This window comes from Hyla sarda, chromosome 1, assembly GCF_029499605.1.
Source record: "Hyla sarda isolate aHylSar1 chromosome 1, aHylSar1.hap1, whole genome shotgun sequence".
Lineage (NCBI taxonomy): Eukaryota > Metazoa > Chordata > Amphibia > Anura > Hylidae > Hyla > Hyla sarda.
In genome coordinates, this window is record NC_079189.1 from 95,804,211 (window position 1) to 95,830,846 (window position 26,636).

Genomic DNA, 26,636 nt, shown 5'->3' on the forward strand with positions numbered 1-26,636 from the left:
GTACAATTCCGTACTCTTGCTTCAGAATTATCCTGGAACAATGAGGCCCTCTGCGCGACCTTCAAAAAAGGCCTATCCAGTCGCATCAAGGATGTGCTGGCCGCACGAGAGATTCCTGCCAATCTGCAAGAACTCATCCATCTAGCTACCCGCATTGACATGCGTTTTTCTGAGCGACACCAAGAGCTCCGCCAGGAAAAAGACTTAGATCTCTGGGCACCTCTCCCACAGTATCCGTTGCAATCTACGCCTGGGCCTCCCGCCGAGGAGGCCATGCAAGTGGATAAGTCTCGCCTGACCCAGGAAGAGAGGAATCGCCGCAGGGAAGAAAATCTCTGTCTTTACTGTGCCAGTACCGAGCATTTCTTGGTGGATTGCCCTATCCGTCCTCCACGCCTGGGAAACGCACGCACGCACCCAGCTCACGTGGGTGTGGCGTCTCTTGGTTCCAAGTCTGCTCCTCCACGTCTCACGGTACCCGTGCGGATTTCTGCTTCAGCCAGCTCTTCTCTCTCAGCCGTGGCCTGCCTGGACTCTGGAGCTTCTGGAAATTTTATTCGAGAGTCCCTAGTGAATAAATTTCGCATTCCGGTGACCCGTCTTGTCAAGCCACTCCACGTTTCCGCGGTCAACGGAGCCAAGTTGGATTGCACCATACGTTTCCGCACGGAGCCCCTTCTTATGAGCATCGGATCTCATCATGAGAGGATTGAACTTTTGGTCCTCCCCAATTGCACCTCGGAAATTCTCCTTGGACTTCCCTGGCTTCAACTTCATTCCCCTACCCTGGATTGGTCCACTGGGGAGATCAAGAGTTGGGGGTCCTCTTGTGCCAAGAACTGTCTAAAACCGGTTCCCAGTAACCCTTGCCGTAACTCTGTGGTTCCTCCTGTATCCGGTCCCCCTAAGGTCATTAAGGACTCTGCCTGCCACAGGAAATGCCCCTCCCCCCCTCCCAGGCAAGCTTCTGTGTCCCCTCATGGCCCTCGTCCTGGTGTCACACTGCCCCGTGCCAGGTCTCGCCCTCTGCCCTCTCTCCCCATTCCTACTCCTGCGGTTCTGCCTGCCGTTGAGGAATCCCTCCTTCCTTTCCCGGTGTCCTCATCCCAGGGGAGGCAGTTACCCGATAAAGAGAAGGGGAGTCCTAAGGGGGGGGGTACTGTTACGCCTAGCGCTCCGGGTCCCCGCTCCTCCCCGGAGCGCTCACGGCGCCTTTCTCCCTGCAGCTCCCCGGTCAGCGCTGACCGGGAGCGCTGCCCTGTCATGGCCGTTGGGGATGCGATTCGCACAGCGGGACGCGCCCGCTCGCGAATCGCATCCCAGGTCACTTACCCGTTCCCGTCTCCTGCGGTCATGTGCTGGCGCGCGCGGCTCCGCTCTCTAGGGCGCGCGCGCGCCAGCTCCCTGAGACTTAAAGGGCCAGTGCACCAATGATTGGTGCCTGGCCCAATTAGCTTAATTGGTTCCCATCTGTTTCCTGGCTATATCTAGTCTCCTCCCTTGCACTTCCTTGCCGGATCTTGTTGCCCTAGAGCCTAGTGAAAGCGTTTTTGTGTGTTTATACCCTGTGTACCAGAACTTTGCTATCTCTCCTGACTACGAACCTTGCCGCCTGCCCCCGACCTTCTGCTACGTCTGACCTTGCTTCTGCCTACTCCCTTGTACCGCGCCCATCTTCAGCAGCCAGAGAGGTGAGCCGTTGCTAGTGGATACGACCTGGTCACTACCGCCGCAGCAAGACCATCCCGCTTTGCGGCGGGCTCTGGTGAAAACCAGTAGTGGCTTAGAACCGGTCCACTAGCACGGTCCACGCCAATCCCTCTCTGGCACAGAGGATCCACCACCTGCCAGCCGGCATCGTGACACTGCCTCATTACTTAAGAAGCAGGTGAGAGCTTCTGCAGGGTGAGCCAAGGAAATACACCCTTTCCTTGCCACACTGCCACACTAGGTAAACCTATCCCACTTCAATGTTTGCATTCAATTTGGTCCAATGCTGCCAAGTCATCTTCCTGCATATCCCATAAAGAAAACTAATTTAAAATGATTATGTTCTGGTACCACACCCCTGATCTACTACATCAATTCTTCCCCCAGGTTTCTGAACTGTGCTGGCGATGTGGTACCCATATAGGGTCATTACCTCACATATTCTGGGAATGCCCATCCTTGAAACAATACTGGCTTAGAGTCCATAATGTTATCCATGAGATCACTGGATTCAAGGCTCGACCTGATCCTGCCATATTTCTCCTTAATCTCCTCCCGAACTACCTTCATAAATGCCAGGTTAAGCTTTGCCTTCATATACTGACTGCTTCTAAGTGCCTATTGGCCCAATGGTGGAAAAGTATGGAATCACCACCTCTCTCAGTATTATTAGACAGGATTAGGGAAATTAATCGAATGGAACACCTATCAGCCTTAATTGATTAAACTTTACCTCAATTCCATTCGACTTGGCGCCCTTGGGAATTATGGGAGGAGGAACTATACAGGACCTAATCAGTTCCTATGCTTTTCCACAACATAAGACCGTGCGGGTATGGTATTTTTTTTTTTTATATATATATATTTTACTTTGCTTTAATTTTCTTCTATTTCTTTACACTTGTTCTTCTCCTCTTATATGTCTCTAGACATGTTCTATTTTTCCCTCATTATTCTACCTCCTCATTCTCTTTTCTCTTACATATATCCTTTGTTGACTTTATTGCCATCTTTCTTCATTTACTGAGCAATAAATAGGATCTCATACCTCATGTCCTATGGGTTACCTTCCAGTTACGCCAGCAATAAATATTGCCTACCTTACGATGTTTCACATTCATAGATTTACATGTTTGGGAATCCAAATAGATCATTCTGTGTTTACACATTGTGAGATTTGTAAACTCCTATGCCATTGATTGAACATACTGTATTTATACCTGAAGTCGATATGTGCTTCTGTTACCAAAGTTTCATATATCACTGTTTGATGTATATTTTCTTTTTTCTTGTTCATATTCTATAATTGTTATTAAATGGAAAAACTTCTTTGAAATAAACAATTATACAAAAAAAAAGGAGACATTTATCATCGTTGTTTGGTAAGCGAGTTCTGTAGGCATTTTTTTCTTGCTTTTGGTTTGCTTATGTATGACACATTTATTATACTATCATGGTGGGTTGATAAATTTGGCTTACATAAGCTAAAACCAATAAATCACTTTTGAATACCATTTTTTTAAGCACACATAAGCAAAAACCAATAAATGACTTCAGAAGACAAATTTGCAGCTTTGAAAAAAATGTGTGATATGTATATGTTTTTTTTACATTTTTTAACACTTTTTTTCCCCTAAATGTACTAACTAATTTTTTGTCTTCTCATTTCAGATCCGTGTATCTTGTGGATTACTTTAGATTCAGGGGAGTACATTGATCAGCATTTTTTTTTTGTTTAATGTTAATAAAATGGTTAATGAGGACTTTTGGGGGAAGTGTTTTTTTGGTAAATGTTTTTTAAACGTGTTTTTTTATTTTATTTACTTGACAGGCTTAGTAGTGGAAGCTGTATTATAGACAGAGTCCATTTCTAAGCTGAGGCTTAGCGTTAGCCCCCAAAACAGCTAGCACTAACCCCCAATTATTACCTCGGTACCCACCGCGACAGGGGTGCTGGGAGGAGCCAGTACCTGGGCCTAGGCGTAACAGGCTGGCGTTATTTAGGCTGGGGAGGGCCAGTAACAATGGTCTCACTATTGGTAACGTCAGGCTGTTGCTGCTTGGTTGGTATTTGGCTAAGAATAGGAGGAATCTTATATTTTTTTTTTGCAGTATGCAAGTAGAAAAAAGTAGATTGCACTCACCTACTAGTGAAGTTAAAACGTCTTCTTTATTGGAACATCGTTAAAACAAGCTGAAGGGAGGGGTAGAGAGATGCGGTCAGCGTGAGCTGACTGACCGGCCGAAGCGAGGCAGCGCTCCTTTCACGGTTCAGCCCACTTTCTCAATCTCTTATCTTTTTTTTGCATATATAATTAATTATTAAAAAAAAAATGTATAGTGTTCCCCCTATTTTTATTTTCAGCCAAATACCAACCAAGCAGCAACAGCCTGACGTTACCAGGGTGGGCGAGGACCATTGTTACTAGCCCTCCCCAGCCTAAATAACACCAGCCTGTTACCGCCTAGGCCCAGGAGCGCCATATTTGACACTCCTGGCCTGTTGGTACCGGCTCTTCCCGTCACTCCTGTAGCGGTGGGTACCGGGTTAATAATTGGGGGTTAGCGCTAGCTGTGTAACACTTAGCCCAGGCTTAGTAATGGATTCCATCTATAAGACAGCTTCCACTACTAAGCCTGTCAAGCAAATAAAAAAAAAACACGTTTCAAAAAAAGTTATTCCAAAAAACACTCCCCCCCTCAAGCCCTCGTTAACAGTTTTATTAACATTAAACAATAAAAAAAACGCTGGTCATCCAAGTAGTCCATCGAATCCGAAGTAGCCCACAGGATACACGGACCTGAAATGAGAAAAAAAAAAGAAAAATAGGTTAATACATTTATTGCCACCCGTCCGCGCATGACTACAACTCCCAGCATGCCCTTACAGTAAGGATATGCTGGGAGTTGTAGTGTGTGGAGGGGGGGGCAACAATCTCCCGCACCCCATGACTACAACTCCCAGAATATCCTTACAGTAAGGGCTTGCTGGGAGTTGTAGTCATGTGGTGCGGGAGATTGTCATCCCCCCTTACAACTCCCAGCATGTCCTTACTGTAAGGGCATGCTGGGAGTTGTAAGGGGGGGGGGGGGTAGACAAGCCTGTCACCTGCCCCCTGCCGCACAACTACAACTCCCAGCATACCCTTACAGTAAAGACATGCTGGGAGTTGTAGGGAGGGGGGGGGGACAATCTCCCGCACCACATGACTACAACTCCCAGCATATCCTTACTGTAAGGGCATGCTGGGACATGTAGTTGTTCGGCAGGTGACAAGCTTGTCACCCGCCCCCACCCCCCCCTACAACTCTGCCAGCATGCCCTTACTGTAAGGACATGCTGGGAGTTGTAGTCGTGCCAGCCAGGGAAGCGGGTGGTAATGCGCTTTGCTCCCTGGCTGCAGTGATCAGAGAATCACTGTAATTTCATATTTCCCACCGGGTCACGTGACACGGGACCCAGCGGGTAATTTGAAATTACACTAAACTCTGCGGCGCTGTGGTAAGGAGCCTGGGCTGACATAATACTGCAGCCGCCCGGGACTCCCGTAGCCGGGCAGGGAGATGTGCAGAAGCCATCCCTGCCATCTCTTGGCGTGTACCGCAGTGCTGAGGGATGGCACCTACACATCTCCCTGCCCGGCTGTGGGAGTCCCGGGCAGCTGCAGAGTTATGTCAGCCTTACCAGGCGCTGCAAAGATAATAGTTGACGGAGCCCGGGTGGCTGAAGTGAGGCTAGCCCGGGCTCCTTAACATTATTGAAAGAGCTTTATTGTCCGTTCAGTCATTACAAGTCATACAATAAATTACAGTCACACAAAGCATGACAGTACAATAAACAGCAAAGGTTCAGCCCTTACCTCCTTTCCATGGCGCCGATGGATATATGAGGAGCCCGGGCGGCTGAAGACTGATGCCAGCTCAGGCTCCTTTTAACATCTAGCGGAGCCACGGAGCTTTTAGTCCCTAATGTAATATCAAATTTCCCGCTGGGTCCCGTGATTGGCTGCTCGGTCCTGGCCAATAACGGGACCAAGCGGGAAATATGAAATTACATTAGGGGAAATAGAAACTCCGCGGCGCAGAGGTATGTTAAAAGGAGCCCGGGCTGGCCTCACTCTGCAGTCGCCCGGGTTCCTCCGATTCTATCCCCGCTACCCTAATATAATGATGGGGATGGGGACACTGCTTTACATAACCCCCACTCCCCCTTGTCTTCCACCTGCCAGCGACGCACAGGCGGGTGGGGGACCAGGGGGATGTCATTAAGTTAGGGTAGCGGGGTTAAAATCAGACAGAGCCGGGCAGCTGCAGAGTGATGCCAGCCCGGGCTCCTTTGTAGAGTTGCAATATATTTCCCGCTGCAGCTGTGATCTCGGCTACCAACAGGAAATATAAAATTTGCTCTCAAAAGCCGTTTTGTAAGCAAACTCCGGGGTGGCTTACATTTACGCAGTTTTTGAGGGCTTGCAACTTTTTGTGCGACTTTCACACTTGATAAATCCCTGACCACTGCAAAGTAAAAAATAAAATTAACTTTCGTACGCTCTTTTGTAGCGTAGTTAGCGTAGCGTAGTGTCTTCGCAGTTTTAGTGTATTGTAGTGTTAGCACAGTTTTAGAGTAGTTCGCGCAGCATAGTGTTGACACAGTTTTAGTGTAGTTAGCGCAGCGTAGTGTTAGCGCAGTTTTAGAGTAGTTAGTGTAGTGTAGTGTTTGTGCAGTTTTACAGTAGTTAGTGCAGCGTAGTGTTAGCGCAGTCTTAGCGTAATTAGTGTAACGTAGTGTCAACGCATTTTTAGCGTAGTTAGCGTAGTGTTAGAGCAGTTTTAGCGTAGTTAGCATAGCATAGTGTTAGCGTAGTTTTAGTGTAGTTTTACACAGGTGTGTAAAGGCAGATAAAGCGTAGTTTAGAGAGTGTAGCGTAGGGTGTAGCTTAGCTTAGTCATACAGTGAATGGGGCTACAACTCCCAGCATGCCCTGACAGCCAAAGGCAGGATGGGAGTTGTAGTTATGCAAAGAGTAGCAGAGGCCATTGCGCTCTGCTACATTAAAGTGGCAGAAGCCATTGTGCTCTGCTACGTTAATGTAGCAGAGGCGAGTACGTCCTTGTACATTAAAGAAGCAGAGACAGTTGCGCTCAGCTATGTTAATGAAGCAGAGGCCATTGCGCTCTGCTACGTTAATGTAGCAGAGGCAAGTGCGCCCTGAGCTACGCTAATTAGTTCATTGGGGGTATACAGCTATCTATATAGATGGCTGTATACGGTGATCAGAAGGCCACTTACCCACCTCTGTCACTAGATGTGGAGCAACACAGGAAGATGTCAAAGCTGGAAAAGGGGTTGTAAGTTAGGCTCTCCAGGGGAAGAACCTCCAAAAATGTAGTAACCAATTTTTTTGTGTTTTTCTTCTCTTCTCGTTTCAGATAGGTGAATGAGAAGGACTACGTCAGATTCGGTGGACTGCAACGATGACCTGCATTTTTTTTTGTTTTGTTTTTAAATAAAATGGTTAACGAGGGCTGTGGGGGAGTGTTTTTCCTAATAAAAATGTTTTAACTTGTGTGTTTGTGTTTTTTTTTATTACTTTACAGGTTTAGTAGTGGGCAATGGTCCTCACCCACCCTGGTAACATCAGGCTGTGGCTGTTTGGATAGTATCTCGCTGAAAATGAAAAGGCAGGGAACCACACACATTTTTTTAAATAAATACATAAAAAAAAACGCGTGTGGTTCCTCTTCTTTTCATTTTCAGCAAGATACCAACTAAACAGCAACAGCCTGACGTTACCAGGGTGGGTGAGGACCATTGTTACTGGCCCTCCCCAGCCTAAATAACGCCAGCCTGTTAAAGCTTAGGCCCAAGAGTGCCATATTTGACGCTCTGGGCCTGTTGGTATTGGCTTTTCCTGGAACTCCTGTGGTGGTGGGTACTAGGGCAATAATTGGGGGTTAGCGCTAGCTGTTTTTGGGGCTAACGCTAAGCCCCGGCTTAGTAATGGACTCCGTCTACAAGACGGCTTTCACTACTAAGCCTGTAAAGTAATTTAAAAAAAAAAAACACACACAAGTTAAAACATTTTTAATAGGAAAAACATTCCCACACAGCCCTCATTAACCACTTTACTAAAACAAAACGAAAAAAAAATGCAGGTCATTGTCGTAGTCCACCGAATCTGATGTAGTCCTCCGCATTCACGTATCTGAAACGAGAAGAGAAGAAAAACACAAAAAAATGGTTAAGTACATTTTTGTGGGTTCTTACCTGGAGATCCTCATCTAGTGATGGAGCAGGAATGGAGATGGGTAAGTGGCCTTCTGATCACCGTATACAGCCATTTATATAGATGGCTGTATACCCCTAATAAACTAACTAGCGCAACTGCCTCTGCTACTTTAATGTACAAAGATGTACTCCCCTCTGCTACGTTAAGGTAGCAGAGCACAATGGCCTCTGCTACTTTAATGTAGCAGAGCACAATGGCCTCTGCTACATTAACGTAGCAGAGTGCAATTGCCTCTGCTACTTTTGCAAAACTACCTCCTGCCTTTGGCTGTCTGGGAATACTGGGAGTCGCAGCCCCTTCACTGTATAACTAAGCTAAACTACACCCTACGCTACACTCTCTAAACTACGCTTTTTCTTCCTGTAAAACTAAGTTAGCTACATTATACCTGTGTAAAACTGCGCTAACACTATACTAACTACGCTACACCTGTGTAATACTACACTAACTCTATGCTTTCTACCCTAAAAATACGCTACGCTAACTACTCGAAAACTGCGCTAATACTACGCTACACTAACTACGCCACAAATGTGTAATACTGCACTAACACTATGCTACGCTAACTACACTACACCTGTGTAAAACTGAGTTAAAACTTCGCTATGCTAACTACGCTAAAACTATGCTAACACTACGCTAACTACGCTAAAACTAAGCTACGCTAACTATGCTAAAACTGCGCTAACACTACGCTACACTAACAATGCTAAAACTACCCTAACACTACGCTAACTACGCTAAAACTGTGCTAACACTAGGCTTCACGAACTGCGCTAAAACTGCGCCAACACTACGCTAACTATGCTAAAACTGTGCTAACACTACACTACGCTAAATACGTTAAAACTGCGCTAATACTACACTGCGCTAAATATGCTTAAAAAGCGCTAACACTACGCTACACTAACTACGCTAAAACTGCGCTAGCACTACGCTACACCAACTACGCTAAGACTGTGCTAACACTACGCTGCGCTAACTACACTAAAGCTGTGCTAACACTACGCTAGCTACACTAAAACTGCGCTAACACTACGATGCTCTAACTACACTAAAACTGCCCTAACACAACGCTATGCTAACTACGCTAAAACTGTGCTAACACTACACTATGCTAAATACGTTAATACTGTGCTTAAACTATGCTTAATACGCTAAAACTTAGCTAACATTATGTTACACTATCTACTCTAAAACTGCGCTAACACAATGCTACGCTAACTACACTAAAACTGACCTAACACTACACTACGCTAAATAAGTTCATACTGTGCTTAAACTATGCAAAATACGCTGAAACTGTGCTAACATTAAGCTACGCTATCTACGCTAAAACTGCGCTAACACTACGCTGCGCTAACTTCTCTAAAACTGCGCTAACACTACACTACGCAAAAACTGCGCTAACATTACGCTACGCTAACTACGTTAAAACTGCGCTAACACTACGCTACACTAACTACGCTAAGACTGTGCTAACACTACACTATGCTAAAACTGCGCTAATACAACGCTATGCTAACTGTGCTAAAACTGCGCTAACACTACACTACGCTAAATGTTAATACTGTGCTTAAACTATGCTTAATACGCTAAAACTTAGCTAACATTATGTTACGCTATCTACGCTAAAACTGCGCTAACACTACGCTACACTAATTACGCTAAGACTGTGCTAACACTACGCTGCGCTAACTATGCTAAAACTGGCTAACACTACACTAAATACATTAATACTGTGCTAAAACTATGCAAAATACGCTAAAACTGTGCTAACATTAAGCTACGCTATCTACTCTAAAACTGCGCCAACACTACGCTGCACTAACTTCTCTAAAACTGCACTAACACTACGCTAAAACTGCGCTAACATTACGCTACGCTAACTACGTTAAAACTGCGCTAACACTACGCTACACTAACTACACTAAGACTGTGCTAACACTACACTACGCACTACGCTAAATGTTAATACTGTGCTTAAACTATGCTTAATATGCTAAAACTGTGCTAATATTATGCTACGCTATCTACGCTAAAACTGCGCTAACACTTCGCTACACTAACTACACTAAGACTGTGCTAACACTACGCTGTGCTAACTATTATAAAACTGTGCTAACACAACGCTATACTAACTACTCTAAAACTGCGCTAACACTACACTACGCTAAATACGTTAATATTGTGCTTAAACTATGTTAAATACGCTAAAACTGTGCTAACATTAGGCTAAGCTATCTACGCTAAAACTGCAATAACACTACACTACGCTAACTACTCTAAAACTGCGCTAACACAACGCTATGCTAACTACGCTAAAAGTGCGCTTACACAACACTATGCTAACTACGCTAAAACTGCACTAACACAACACTACGCTAACTACTCTATACCTGTGTAAAACTACATCTCCCATCCTGCCTGGACAGCCTTTAGCTGTCTGGGCATGCTGGGAGTTGTGGTCCCTTCACTGTAAAACATGCAAAACTACAACTGCCAGCATGGCTGGGCATGCTGGGATTTCTAGTCCCTTTACTTTAAAACCTATAACCTACCTCCTTTCACTATAAAACCTAAGCTACGCTAACTACGTTACAATTTAAGCTAGCGATGCTACACTAATGTTAAACTATGCTAAGCCTACGCTGGTTTCCCTCTCTCCCTGCCTTCTACACTACGCTACCTACTCTAACTACATACGCATACGCACACAGTTTTCTACGAACTACTCTGAACAACTACGCATGTGCTAACTTACTCTAGCCTCCCTACGCTAACTGCATATCAGAGGAAAGCTGCGCATGCGCTCTTAGTTTTCTACGAATTGTAGAAAACTGCTTGCACAGTACGGACAACTATGCAAGCGCAGGTTTATGCAAGCGCTATGCTCCTAACGCTGCCTACGTTAGCCCTACACTGTCAGCGTAGTGCTGCGCATGGGCTCTAAGTTTTCTACGGATTGAGGTAAACTTTACATCACCTGCGCACTGTTTCTGCGCTTATAATTCAAGGTATCTCCTGTCTCTAGCATCCCCCGTCCCATGCATGCGTCATGTATCACTTCTATATATGTGGTTCTAATGATAAGAAATGATTCGAAGAGTAGGACATCTGGATGTCAGGGACAGGTAATAGATAATAAGGGCAAGTTATAGATATATATGGTGATCTTCTGCCAGGTTTCATCATTATCCATGATTTATGACAAATATAAGACACCTCATAGAATGTATGATTTTCATGACATATATGAGACACATCATAGGATATATGATTGAATCCTCATAGGGTATATGATTAGGTAGGAGACAGGTATGATATGTATGATGAATTTGAAACACATCTTAAGATATATATAATTGTAGAGAAAAGAATATATTTATATATTGGTAGACATAACTACCTATATGTCCTCTTCTATACTTTTTCATATGCTATTCATGTTAAATTTTTTCTTTTTTTTAGTTCAAGTTTAATTTTTCACATTTTAGTTTATATTCATAATATAATTTATTCTCATTGATTCATTACTTTCTTTTCATATTTGATTTTTAGTCATTTAGGTTCATTATATTTATAGATCTCATCCACAATACAGGATTCTTCATCATTGCATCAAGGTGAGTATATTGAAAGTTTATACCCTATTTCTTGTCATCATATTGTACCAATTCATGACATATTCACTAGTTTATCTCATATTTCTTCATATCTTCATCAATTTATATTACTAACTAGTTTCTGATATCTTCACTCATATGTCTCCTATTTCTTCATGTTTTCATCAACTTGTATTACTGGCTAACCTTCTCTGTCACCGTAATCTTTTTTTTACTCTTATGTAAGAGATCCAGGGCCGGATTAATGAAGGGGCTGATTGAGCTGTAGCTCCAGGCCCCTACAGTAAAATTGGCCCAGCCAGCCGCCAAAAAGGCTGTTTAGGAGCGGAGTCGCCCGTGCTGCAAGACTGCAACTCTGGACATCCCTGTGTCCCGGAAGATCTTTTCGGGACACAAGGATGTCCCGACAGTTACCTCTCTGCGGCGGTCCCCATGTCAACTTTAAAAACGCAGGGGCCGCCGGGAGGCAGCGCACGCAAGGACGTCACTGATGTCCCGTGCGTGCGCCCATGGCAAGAGCGGAGTGGAGCAGCGAGGAGGAGGACGCATGTGCGTCTGTTGTATGTCATCTTCAGTGTTCCGACCACCACTCCTCCGATCCCGGGACCTACTGCTCTGGCCTGTAGGCCATAGCAGTAGATTGTGACCCCCGACTGGAGGAGTGGTGGTCGGAACACTAAAGTGTGGCAGTACACAGTCATACAGCCTCCAGCCATACACTGTCTATGGCTGGAGGCTGTATGTCTGTAAGGGAACTATACTGCATCTAATGTGGGGGACTATACTGCACCTAATGTGGAGGAACTATACTGCACCTAATGTGGGGGAACTATACTGCACCTAATGTGGGGGAACTATACTGCACCTAATGTGGGGGAACTATACTGCACCTAATGTGGGGAACTATACTGCACCTAATGTGGGGGACTATACTGCACCTAATGTGGGGGGAACTATACTGCACCTAATGTGGGGAGCTATACTGCACCTAATGTTGGAGAACTATACTGCACCTAATGTGGGGGAACTATACTGCACCTAATGTGGGGGAACTATACTGCACCTAATGTGGGGGAACTATACTGCACCTAATGTGGGGGAACTATACTGCACCTAATGTGGGGAACTATACTGCACCTAATGTGGGGAACTATACTGCACCTAATGTGGAGAACTATACTGCACCTAATGTGGAGAACTATACTGCACCTAATGTGGGGGACTATACTGCACCTAATGTGGGGGGAACTATACTGCACCTAATGTGGGGAGCTATACTGCACCTAATGTGGGAGAACTATACTGCACCTAATGTGGGGAACTATACTGCACCTAATGTGGGGAGCTATACTGCACCTAATGTGGGGGAACTATACTGCACCTAATGTGGAGAACTATACTGCACCTAATGTGGAGAACTATACTGCACCTAATGTGGGGGACTATACTGCACCTAATGTGGGGGGAACTATACTGCACCTAATGTGGGGAGCTATACTGCACCTAATGTGGGGAACTATACTGCACCTAATGTGGGGAACTATACTGCACCTAATGTGGGGGAACTATACTGCACCTAATGTGGGGGACTATACTGCACCTAATGTGGGGGGAACTATACTGCACCTAATGTGGGGAGCTATACTGCACCTAATGTGGGAGAACTATACTGCACCTAATGTGGGGAACTATACTGCACCTAATGTGGGGAGCTATACTGCACCTAATGTGGGGGAACTATACTGCACCTAATGTGGAGAACTATACTGCACCTAATGTGGAGAACTATACTGCACCTAATGTGGGGGACTATACTGCACCTAATGTGGGGGAACTATACTGCACCTAATGTGGAGAACTATACTGCACCTAATGTGGGGAACTATACTGCACCTAATGTGGAGAACTATAATGCACCTAATGTGGAGAACTATACTGCACGTAATGTGGGGAACTATACTGCACCGAATGTGGGGAGCTATACTGCATCGAATGTGGGGGAACTATACTGCGCCTAATGTGGGGAGCTATACTGCACCTAATGTGGGTGAACTATACTGCACCTAATGTGGAGAACTATACTGCACCTAATGTGGGGGACTATACTGCACCTAATGTGGGGGGAACTATACTGCACCTAATGTGGGGAGCTATACTGCACCTAATGTGGGAGAACTATACTGCACCTAATGTGGGGAGCTATACTGCACCTAATGTGGGGGAACTATACTGCACCTAATGTGGAGAACTATACTGCACCTAATGTGGAGAACTGTACTGCACCTAATGTGGGGGACTATACTGCACCTAATGTGGGGGGAACTATACTGCACCTAATGTGGGGAGCTATACTGCACCTAATGTGGGGAACTATACTGCACCTAATGTGGGGAACTATACTGCACCTAATGTGGGGGAACTATACTGCACCTAATGTGGAGAACTATACTGCACCTAATGTGGGGAACTATACTGCACCTAATGTGGAGAACTATACTGCACCTAATGTGGAGAACTATACTGCACGAAATGTGGGGAACTATACTGCACCGAATGTGGGGAGCTATACTGCATCGAATGTGGGGGAACTATACTGCGCCTAATGTGGGGAGCTATACTGCACCTAATGTGGGTGAACTATACTGCACCTAATGTGGGGGAACTATACTGCACCTAATGTGGGGGAACTATACTGCAGCTAATGTGGGGGAACTATACTGCACCTAATGTGCGGAGCTATAGTGCATCAAATGTGGGGGAACTATACTGCACCTAATGTGGGGAACTATACTGCACCTAATGTGGAGAACTATACTGTACCTAATGCGGAGAACTATACTGCACCTAATGTGGGGAACTATACTGCACCTAATGTGGGGAGCTATACTGCACCTAATGTGGGGGAACTATACTGCACCTAATGTGGGGAGCTATACTGCACCTTATGTGGGGAGCTATACTGCATCTAATGTGGGGAGCTATACTGCACCTAATGTGGGGGAACTATACTGCACCTAATGTGGGGGAACTATACTGCACCTAATGTAGGGGAACTATACTGCACCTAATGTGGGGAGCTATACTGCACCAAATGTGGGGGAACTATACTGCACCTAATGTTGGGGAACTGTACTGCACCTAATGGGGGGGAACTGTACTGCACCTAATGTTGGGGAACTATACTGCACCTAATGTGGAGAGCTATACTACACCTAATGTGGGGGAACTATACTGCACCTAAAGTGGGGAGCTACTATATAAGGAAATGAGTTATACCGTATAACCATCAGTGTCTGGATCACTATATAAGGATAGGAGTGATACCTTTTATAAAAAGGCCCAGAAAAATTCTCAGCACCAGGCCCATGATGCTCTTAATCCGGCCCTGATGACATCATGTAGTTTTTTTTATATATGATTCCACCATGCGCAGCATATATAGGCCCTCATTTGCTAACAGCATTCCAACTCTTTTTGTCGGGTTGTGCACCTAAATTGCGTGTCAATTCTGAATGTGCAACAGAAAAGACCCAACAGAATCAGAAACACTCAGAGAGGGGAAAAGAAAACCTACAAAATGGGCATGGTTTTCGGGATAAGAGGCATGTTCCCTACATTTCATCCAAAATCACTCGTCTTTTATGAAAACAACTCTGAAAATCATGTGAATTTTCTGGGAAGAAAACCCTACATTTTAAAGCATGTATAAAGTGTCCACAAGTGAAGTAAATTAGTAAATACCATGGAAAAAAAAGATCGAAACAGCAAAAAACACAACAAAACCTACACTCCACTCTTAAGAAATCATGGCCATAGTGTGTATCAAACTTGTTATTATTTCTCAATTTTTCTTCACTCCAGAAATGCAGAGAATGAGAATCCCTCATTAAAGGGGTACTCCGGTGGAGAAAAAATCTTTTCAAATGAACTGGTGCAAGAAAGTTGAACAGATTTGTAAATTACTTCTATGAAAAAATCTTAATCCTTACAGTACTTATTAGTTGCTGAATACTACAAAGGAAATTCTTTTCTTTTTGGAACACAGTGCTCTCTGCTGACATCTCTGTCCATTTTAAGAACTATCCAGAGTAGGAGAAAATCCCCATAGCAAACATATGCTGCCCTGGTCAGTTCCTAAAATGGACAGAGGTGTCAGCAGAGAACACTGTGGTCTTGATTCAGCAGAGAGCACTATGTTGCAAAAAGAAAACAATTTCCTCTGTAGTATTCAGCAACTAATAAGTACTGGAAGGATTAAGATTTTTTAATAGAAGTAATTTAAAAATCTGTTTAACTTTCAGGCAGCAGTTGAATTGAAAACATTTGTTTTCTACTTGTTTCCACCGAAGTTCCCCTTTAGGTCCAGAGAGTTGCTTACTGTTAAGATGATATATCCATAAATCCATAAAAGTGTAATTATTTTAGCTGAAACAGAAATTACAGTAGTTTTTGAATATCTCTCCCACTGTCTTAAGGGAAATGGGGGAATATTTAACAATGAATTTGCCTTTTGTTGTGTAAGCACTTAGACGGAAAAGAACAACCTTAACTTCAGAAGCTCATAAGTACTGAAAGAATTAAGATTTTTTAATTGAAGTAATTTACAAATCTGTTTAACTTTCTGGAGCCAGTTGATATATAAAAAAAAGTTTTTCCCTGGATAACCCCTTTAACTTTGCCACCTCAGAGGTGATGTAAATTGAGCACACAGTGTAAACTACACCAGATTTTCAGCCTGAGTCACTGTTAAAAATCTGGCACAATCTTAGACTGTCTAGTCTAAGTAAAACTAAGCAGGTTTTTAAATATGTCTCATGATAGCGTCAACATAATAGTCTGTGTGATGTCATAAAAATGAGGCATTGTAACCCACAAGCAACTGAAAATATTGGGGGAAATTTCATGATGACATTATCTGCCTACATCGTCCAACAATGCTCTGGGATGCAATGATATTCACTTTTAAATGTCACAGTTAACTTTATACTACTCCAAAAATCTGAGGAAGCCCAGTTGAGCGAAACATATTTTGAGGTCTCCACATACCTTGGTAAGGCTTGTTTTCATGTCAGATATCGGGATTTTTGTTACTTTACTTATCATCTTTGGGACTGCTATTTGGTTACCATTGCACTGTGCACTTTATTTATGTTTTTTCTAGGTATACCCTTAGATGGTGAGATATACAAAGTGGTTTATTATTTTTGATTTACCTGCTTTCCAATCTTGTGTGTCCCGGAAGGGATTGGATATGGTGCCATTTTAGGTCTAACTTATTTTTTTCTTGGATTTTTCAATAAAGATATACTTGTTTAATGGTCATCTGTTGTAGTGGTTTTGGTAGGGGTATAATTTCACTTTATACATAGAATTAAAGGGACTTACTGAGAGTTTTAAAAATATAATAGGAGCAGGAAATATTTTACCGTATATACTCGAGTATAAGCCGACCCAAATATAAGCCGAGGCCCCTAATTTCACCCCAAAACCCAGGAAAAGTTATTGACTCGACTATAAGCCTTGGGTGGGAAATACATCATCCCCCCTGTCATCATCCAGACCCCCGTCATTAACACCCTCATCATCATCACTCTGTCATCATCCCCCCTTCATCATCACCGCCTGTCATCATCCCACACCCCCCTTCATCATCACCGCTTGTCATCATCACCACCTGTCATCATCCCCCCTTCACCATTACCCTGTCATCATCCCCCCTTCATCATCCCCCCTTCATCATCACCGCCTGTCATCATCCCACACCCACCTTCATCATCACCGCTTGTCATCATCACCACCTGTCATCAGCCCCCCCCTTCATCATCACCACCTGTCAATCCTCTCAGTGGTCTTCAACCTGCGGACCTCCAGATGTTGCAAAACTACAACTCCCAGCATGCCCGGACAGCCATTGGCTGTCCGGGCATGCTGGGAGTTGTAGTTTTGAAACATCTGGAGGTCCGCAGGTTGAAGACCACTGCGGCCTTCGACATCATCCAGACCCCCCCCCCTCACCCCCTTTAGTTTTCTACTCACCTCCGCTCGGCGGGACGTTAGGGTGCGCTGGTCCGGGCCATCTGTGCTGCAGGGACCGTCCGGTGGGGAGGGATAGTCGTTCCGGGCTGTCCATCTTCACCGGGGGGGCCCCTTTTCCGCGCTTCGGGCCCGGAATAGAGACGTTGCCTTGACGACGACGTACAGGGACGTTGCTCATGAACGTCCCTGTGCGTCGTCGTCAAGGCAACGTGACTATTCCGGGGCCGTATATACACGAGTATAAGCTGACCCGAATATAAGCCGAGGCCCCTAAATTCACCCCAAAAACCCAGGAAAAGTTATTGACTCGACAATAAGCCTAGGGTGGGAAATACATCATCCCCCCTGTCATCATCCAGACCCCCTTCATTAACACCCTCATCATCATCACTCTGTCATCATCCCAGCTTCATCATCACCGCCTGTCATAATCCCCCCCTTCACCATTACCCTGTCATCATCCCCCTTCATCATCAACGCCTGTCATCATCCCACACCCCCCTTCATCATCACCACCTGTCATCAGCCCACCCCCCCCTTCATCATCACCGCCTGTCATCATCCCACCCCCCCCTTCACCATCACCGCCTGTCATCATTACCCTGTCATCATCCCACACACCCCTTCATCATCACCGCCTGTCATCATCCCCTGTCATCATCCCACAACCCCCCTTCATCATCACCACCTGTCATCATCCCCTTGTCATCATCCCACCCCCCCTTCATCATCACCACCTGTCATCAGCCCCCCCCTTCATCATCACCGCCTGTCAATCCCCTCAGTGGTCTTCAACCTGCGGACCTCCAGATGTTGCAAAACTACAACTCCCACCATGAGATGGCTGTCCGGGCATGCTGGGAGTTGTAGTTTTGAAACATCTGGAGGTCCGCAGGTGAAGACCACTGCGGCCTTCGACATCATTCAGACCCCCCCCCCTCACCCCCTTTAGTTTTCTACTCGCCTCCGCTCGGTGGGACGTTAGGGTGCGCTGGTTCGGGCCATCTGTGCTGCAGGGACTGTCCGATGGGGAGGGATAGTTGTTCCGGGCTGTCCATCTTCACCGGGGGGCCCCTTCTCCGCGCTTCGGGCCCGGAATAGAGATGTTGCCTTGACGACGACGCACAGGGACGTTGCTCATGAACGTCCCTGTGCGTCGTCGTCAAGGCAACGTGACTAGTCCAGGGCCGGGCCCGAAGTGCGGAGAAGAGGCCCACCGAACGGTGTGTGCAGCACAGATGGCCCGGACCAGCGCACCCTAACGTCCCGCCGAGCGGAGGTGAGTAGAAAACTAAAGGGGGTGAGGGGGGGGGGGGGTGTTCTGGATGATGTCGAAGGCAGCAGTGGTCTTCAACCTGCGGACCTCCAGATGTTTCAAAACTACAACTCCCAGCATGCCCGGACAGCCGAAAAATCGTGCTGAAAAACTCTGCTTATACTCGAGTATATACGGTATATTTTCAGCAATTCTGAACCAATTCTGGCTGATTTGCCTCCCCCAAGGGTTCAGGGATGGCATACCACTAAAATCCCCCCATTTCTCTAATCTGTTTTGATATTAAAGAAAAGAGAGAATAATAAAAGTTGTAGCCAACCACCACCCACGTACATTTATCTGCATTGTCCTGTTATTTGTTTGGGGAAATTCTGTGAGCACATAGGGCATGTTTTAAAAACTGGGGGAAAATTTTGTATGGTATCAATCCCAACAGAATTACTAATGGACAGGTTGGTAGGCACCTTGGCAATAGTAACAATATTCTAATACATTTTAACCTGACCTTCAATAGTTTGTTCTGTCGAGGAGCCACAAGAACATTGAGGGAGATTTATCAAACCCTGTGCAGAGGTAAAGTTGCCCAGTTGCCCATAGCAACCAATCAGATCGCTTCTTTCATTTTGCAGAGGCCTTGTTAAAAAGGAAAGAAGCGATCTGATTGGTTGCTATGGACAACTTTTCCTCTGGACAGGTTTTGATAAATCTCCCGCAAATTGAACTTCAGGAAGGCAAATTTAATTAGCTTAGAGAGGGCTTTAACCTTGGGGTAATGTCTTCAAAAATTAGTATACATGTAAGAAACTCACCCAGTTCCAGCGTGGTGTTAAGTCCTGATAAGGCACCACCACCGTCATCTCACATAGTCCTGTCTACCGATCCTGCTCGGCAGAGGGCTGTTTGTCACTGTGGACGTGGCTGACTCAGGAGGTGGAAGTGCAGATACATTATTATATCCAGGCAGCACAGTGTGGGGCACTATTATATCCAGGCAGCACAGTGTGGGGCACTATTATATCCAGGCAGCACAGTGTGGGGCACTATTATATCCAGGCAGCACAGTGTGGGGCACTATTATATCCAGGCAGCACAGTGTGGGGCACTATTATATCCAGGCAGCACAATGTGGGGCACTGTTATAACCTGGCAGCACAGTGTGCAGCACTAATATGCCCTGGCAGCACAGTGTGTGGCACTATTATATTCTAACACCACAGTGTATGGCACTATTATATCTTAGCAGCACAGTGTATAGCACTATTATGTCCTGGCATCACAGTATGTGTCACTATTATATCCAGCAGGCACAGTGTTATATCCCGGTGGTGCAGTATGCAGCACTATTATATCCTGGCAGCATATACAGTATTATTGCCCCCCTACTTTTGTACTGGTCCCCAGTTTGCCTCCCCCCATAAATAAGCTGAAGATGCCACTGATTGATTGTTGCTTCTTTTTAGCCTTTTTATGTCTTACGTGGAAAATTATTTGGTAAGAGTGCTAACTTCAGCTAACGCAAACTGAAAAAGTTTGGGAAACACTGATCTATAGAGTACTTTGTAGTTCCCTTTTTTTTTTTTTTTTGATCAAAGGACCTAAAACAATAGCTTACTGTATAATTACATCAATTGTACAATATGTCTCCAATTTTACATAGAAAAAGTGTAGCCAACAGCTACAGAGAATAACAATGAACAAATAAATGACCAACCACTCCCACCCTCCACTCCTCTCTTACAACAAAATACTAGGTGTTTCTACCATGCAGGTACACTGAAAAGTAGCTAGTCAGGACACAAGCATATGCTATCATACAACAGGAACATGGGTCAGTAAATATAACAAATAGCCTGCATTGGATGTCTACCTGTTCCTAGAAGGGGAACTTCAAAAAAGTTTGGGGGGGGGGAAGAAATCTTACTAGGCTCCTGCACCTAAGAATTTAATATGTTTTTTTTGCCACAATTCCTACAGAGTGGGGTCTCTCTCAATCCCCCTTGAATTTGCTACCTCCTGGGCATGATTGACCCCACAGCCCTGCCTCTTAACCAGGGCTCAAGTCCTGCAGGAACGCGTGAGAACTAAGTTCCTGCACTTTTTCCACAGCAGAAACACTGTTCCCATTAGCAGGAGTCCTGCAGGGCCAGCCCTTGAGTGGAAATCTTGGGTGAGTTCCCATACTTTTTTTCCCCAGGACTTGACCACTGCTCTTAACCCAGCCTACCTCACATGTGGAAACACTATGCTTTCTTGCAGTGCTCCACCTGGAACTGCCATGGCCTGATGGCGCTGCCTGCCTGGTCTGGGTACAGGCTCCTGCTGGCGTCTTCTTTGTGGCTCCCACTGTTGATAACTCATCACACATGTGTAGCCAACACACTATTGTTAATAAGGCAGTGCCTCTCCATAGAGAATGAATGGAGTGCAGGGGAGGTTACAAAATGTAGATAAGCATCCACAGATGTTGGATTCAGTTACCATGTGAAGTACCAGAGGAATCTGCTGAGAGGGCACATAGCAAATAGGCCAGAGTACAGCTGCAGGACCAAAGGAGGAGCAACCAGTGGTTAGTGAAAGATTGGTTACCCCCTTGCCTGGGGTCTCTCTTGCCTGCACTCTCTCCGCTACAGCGTTTGACATAATCTCCGGAGCCGCCGTATCCTTTGCACTGTGCTCCGGCGCACAATGATGTCACGTGCAGGAGCAGATGTTCAGCCTCTTTTGACTGTCAGCGTATGCAGCCAGTGGCCACAAGAGTGATTGACAGGGCAAGGAGCTAATGGCTCATAGCTATGTCAAACTTCTTACCAAGCCTTAACTGTAACGCATCTTTAGGAAATTTGGGGGCCATCCAAGGAATGTCCTGCCAGATCAGGGATGGTTAGGAACTATGACACAGTGCTCCTCCAGCTGCTTCACATGGAGCTGCCACCTGGTCTTTGTGCCTGTGCTCAGCAGTGTCATCAGCTGGAGGAGAAGCCACCACATGACAGAGCGAACATACAACTGCCTGAGTGATATATTCTTCTGTTACCCTCCCCTCCTGTGTGCACCATAGACTTACAGTACATCTGCTTGCACAGCCTTCTTTGGATTAAGATCGGTCTATTGGCACCTGCTGCACCCAGCCCAGTGCACCCCTTTTTAGTGCTCCATACATCTGCTTGAAAGGACAGGTACCTGCTGCTCTGTTGGACTTGCCACGTATATTGTTTCTCTGTCTTTGACCTGTATTGCTGGTACAAAGTTTGTCAAGGTGGTAAACTGCCCTTGTTCTTTACTGTTGATACATTGCTGCCACCTAGGATCTCTATTTGGAACTGAGGTGCTGTGCTTCTGAATTCCTTTTGAATAGCCTTGTTGCTTTCTCAACTGGATGTTGATGTTCTCAACTGTATCTCTGGCTGTTGGAAAGTGGCCACTACACGGAGCCACGTTCAATGTGTTCTCAGCTGCCGATTCCTTTCTGTGGCTCCTCAGTAGATTGACGTATTGTTCTGTTCTGTCTTTTCACCTTTTCATCAGCTCACTGCTCAGCGGTTCTCTTTGCCCTTCATATTTGCTCTGGCCTTTTTCTTGCCGACCTCAATGCATCTTTTGTCACTGCTGATGTTCCTCTCTACCACTAGTGATGTCTCTGTAAATTATACCAATGCTTCCCGGGGCTACTGAACTGTCCACATGCCATGTGATTTTGTCTCTGTTAATATCATGGACAAATTCCTAAGTGCCTACAAGCATCAGGTATCCCATACCAAGAAAAGGGGTGTACCCGAGTCCTAATACAACTTACAACCAGCCTGCTCTTCTGCTTACCCAAGCTTTACGTGCCTCTCTGTCCTCCTTGCCTCTCTCTGATCTGTACTTTTCTTTCCCTCCGGGCTCCCCTATGTCCCACCCAGGCAGCCCATCCGCCCCTGAGGGGGCTGACCATTCTCCTGCCCTCTCAGTTGTCCAGGAGGATTTTAACCTCAGAATGCCTCTACTAGACAAGCGCTTGTACCTGCTGCATAACTCCATTAATAGAGTGATGTCCCTGATCACCAGAGACCAGAATTGTACTCTACTGTTTCACAGAATTGTACTCTACTGTTTCTATTGTGCAAACCAGACTCTCCGCCACTAAAGAACTTGCAGCATTTCTTCAACACAAACTTTACAACCTCAAAAACAGGTGCCACAGGAACATTCTTTGTTTTGTCGGCATCCCTAAAAACATGAAGGGTTAAATACCCTTCTAGGGTGTTTCTTCTGAAATACCCTTGGCTTTGGGTCTGACATTGGATCTAGCTTCCATTATGGTTTTTTCCAAAACTACAACAAAATCAGACCTATATAAGTAGGGTATCATTTTAATCGTATGGACCTACAGAATAAAGAGAAGATGTCATTTTTACTGTAAAATGCACTGTGTAGAAATGGAAGCCCCAAAAGTTACAAAATGGCCGTTTTTTTCTATTTTGTCGCACAATGTTTTTTTTGTTTTTTTTTGCTTTTGCGGTTGAGTTTTGGGTAAAATGACTGATGTCATTACAAAGTAGAATTGGTGGTGTAAAATTTAAAGGGTTATGGTTTTTAAAAGGTGAGGAGGAAAAAAATGTAAGTGAAAAAAATGGAAAAACGCTCACTTCTTAAGGGGTTAAGGGGAAACGTGTAAATGTGTTGGAAAGGCCTAGACAAAGCCCAAATCTCAATTCAATCAAAAATCTGTGGTCAGACTTAAAGATTGTGTTCACAAGTGCAAACCATGAAACTTGAAGGAGCTGGAGCAGTTTTGCAAGGAGGAATGGGCAAAAATCCTAGTGGTAAGATGTGGCAAGCTCATAGAGACTTATCCAAAGCGACTTGGAGCTATGATTGCCGCAAAAAGGTGGCTCTACAAAGTATTGACTTTAGGGGGGTGAATAGTTATGCACATTTACTTTTCTGTTATTTTGTCCTATTTGTTGTTTGCTTCACAATAAAAAAAAAAATCTTCAGAGTTGTGGTATGTTCTCTAAATTAAATGATTAAAATCCTCAAACAATCTGTGTTTATTCCAGGTTGTAAGGCACCAAAATACAAAAAAAGTCAAGGGGGTGAATACTTTTGCAAGGCCCTGTAGTTGCATCTAACGACTGGATGGAGCGAGAGCCTTCCTCTCTCATTCAAAAAGTCCGATCAATACAAAAATGGTACCGATAAAAACTTCAGAACACGGCGCAAAAAATTAGTCCTCATACTGGCCCGCACGCGGAAAAATAAAAAAGTTATAGGGGTTAGAAGATGAGAATTTTTAACATATAAATTTTCCTGCATGTAGTAATGATTTTTTTCCGTAGAACGACAATATCAAACCTATATAAGTAGGGTATCATTTTAACCGTATGGACCTACAGAATAAAGATAAGGTGTTATTTTTGCCGAAAAAATGCACTGCATAGAAACGGAAGCCCCCAAAAGTTAGAAAATGAAATTTTTTCTTCAATTTTGTCGCACAATGATTTTTTTGTAAAATGACTAAAGTCACTGCAAAGTAGAATTGGTGGCGCAAAAAATAAGCCATCATATGGATTTTTAGGTGCAAAATTGAAAGCGTTATGATTTTTAGAAGGAAAAAATGAAAATGCAAAAACGGCAAAACGCTGAGTCCTTAAGGGGTTAAATAGTGGTGTAGGCCCTATAAATATCAAATATGTTCTTGCCCAGTAAAAAAAAAAAACACATTGATCAGTATGTATAATATTCACTATGATGGATTACCCCAGGTTCGAAATTTTTTTTTTAAGGATCAAAATTATTATTGCCTCTCTTAGTGGTGGTCGTGGCAGGGACCCCCACTACAGGATTCATTAAGAACCTCTGTAAGTATAGGCAATAGTACCGTACCAAATTTTCTACATATTTCAAACAGGAAACCATCGCTCCCTAGAGCAGAGTTCCCTGAAAAAGAGATGTCCCCATTTCCACCCATAAAACAAAATCCTCCGGGTCCTTTTGTGGTTCTGTAGTTAAAGTGAACATGAATAATGCTTCCAGTAAAGAGTAGGATTTATAAAGATTAAAAAATATATAGTTGACAAAGATCTCCTCAACTTCCTCCTCTTCTCAAACAATCCTACCCCCGGCCCCCTCACTGCCTTAATGGGGCTATATACCTTACTCTCCAATCAAATTTGCTAAAAGTCGATTTGGTCTTCCCTTCTCTTTTGAGTTCTAAAACCATAGGGCATGACCTGGCAAGGATCTAAGCACATATTTTAGCTTTTTTACTTCTGCAAGTGCTGAAGCGTTACAAAATGCTAAATCAATCCAAGAAGCAGTGTTAGAAGTGGCACTAAAACATGAAAAGATCCTCTTATCATTATATAGTGTAAGCTATATATCAATTAACCCCAATTCACTGCAGTATTTGCGCAAAGGTGAGAACCAGTTACCCAGTGGTGTAATGTCATCTAAAATAGGATTCAGCACACAATGAAAATCACCATTAACATATAAAGGGGATGCTTCCTTATTATTAAAAAATGTGGCCAAGCAAATAAAGACCTTTGGGGAGAACGGCAGGAAAATATATACAAATGCAAGGATGGTTCTAATATTATTGAGGAAACCATATAGAAAAATATATCTACCTCTTAGGGTGCATTCACACCACGTTTTTGCAATACAGTTCCCGTATCAGGTTTTTGATAAAAAACAGATTCCTTAAAACCGTACTAAACTGTATGAAAACGTCTGTACAGATTTTAACCCGTATAAGGTTAAAAACCATATACGGTTTGAAAAATGATGTCTCGTTGCATCCGTTTTTTAAGAAAAAAACATATACTTTTTAAAATTTTCACTCTATTATGAATAACGTTTTACTTGTCTGATTAAAATTCCAAGAAAAAAACTGTGCAAAGTAAAAAACCATATGGTGCAAACCGGATGGAACCGTACGCACATACGGTTCTCTACGGTTCCCATTGACTCCCATGTTAAAATAACCATATATGGTTTCAATGCGGTTTTTCACTCGGACTAAAAACCGTGGTAGGTTACGGTTTTGGGTAAGGTAAAAAAAACTGACAAAACCGTACAAGACGCAAAAAGGATGCAACCGGATGCATCGTTTGGCATACGGTTTTCTTTTTTTTTTTTTTTTAAACTTAGAATTTTATTGAGATTTTCATATCGAAGATACATATGTAATTCACAAAGCTTGCAAGTATTATAGTAATTGTATAGAAATGCACAATCATGGTAAGTAAAATATTACCCTATTACGGGCAAAAACTTTAAGGTAGAACATACAGGACAGGACAGAAAACAACAGCTAACATAAGAAGGAAAGAGAAGGAAAAAGAAGGCTCCACGGAGTTATCTGGGTATAAGTGAGAGTATGAGAAAGGACATATTTGGTATCATGCAAAAAAGTCTAAAGCTGGACGGTATTATATTTACTTCGCCTCCAAACATCCCATCTGTACAAGAAGTGTGTCACTCTATCTAAGGATTCTGCTATTTTATATTCATACCAACAGTTGTTATTGACACCTCTAATTATTTCTTTGATAGACGGTATCTTGGGTGAGTTCCAGTTTTGTGCAATTTTCTGTCTTACCACCAATAATGTATGAAGAATCACTGTTCTCTGGTGGTGAGAATATACATTAATGTCTATATTAAGAATGGCTAAATAATGAGTCAATATGATCGGGAAACCACATATATGCG

General features: G+C 44.1%; 1 protein-coding gene across 6 annotated transcripts in view; it reads right to left on the bottom strand.

Annotated features, from left to right (window-relative positions):
* The window catches only part of LOC130301974 (izumo sperm-egg fusion protein 1-like), a 74,013-nt gene that overhangs the window by 43,318 nt on the left and 4,059 nt on the right, over positions 1-26,636 (bottom strand). Inside the window, exons 1-2 of one of the 6 annotated variants that reach the window (XM_056551662.1) lie at positions 19,441-19,463; positions 2,931-3,010 (exon numbers count right to left, since the gene is read on the bottom strand). The exons of 2 other annotated variants lie outside the window; for them this stretch is intronic. Coding sequence is in view for 1 of the 4 variants with exons in the window: in XM_056551657.1 (XP_056407632.1) it covers positions 19,745-19,792 (48 nt within the window). In the remaining 3 variants the exon portion in view is untranslated. Of the gene's footprint in view, positions 1-2,930; positions 3,011-19,440; positions 19,555-19,744; positions 19,850-26,636 lie in introns of those variants that run through there. 3 more of the 6 variants (XM_056551660.1, XM_056551657.1, XM_056551661.1) reach the window with 3 other exon arrangements.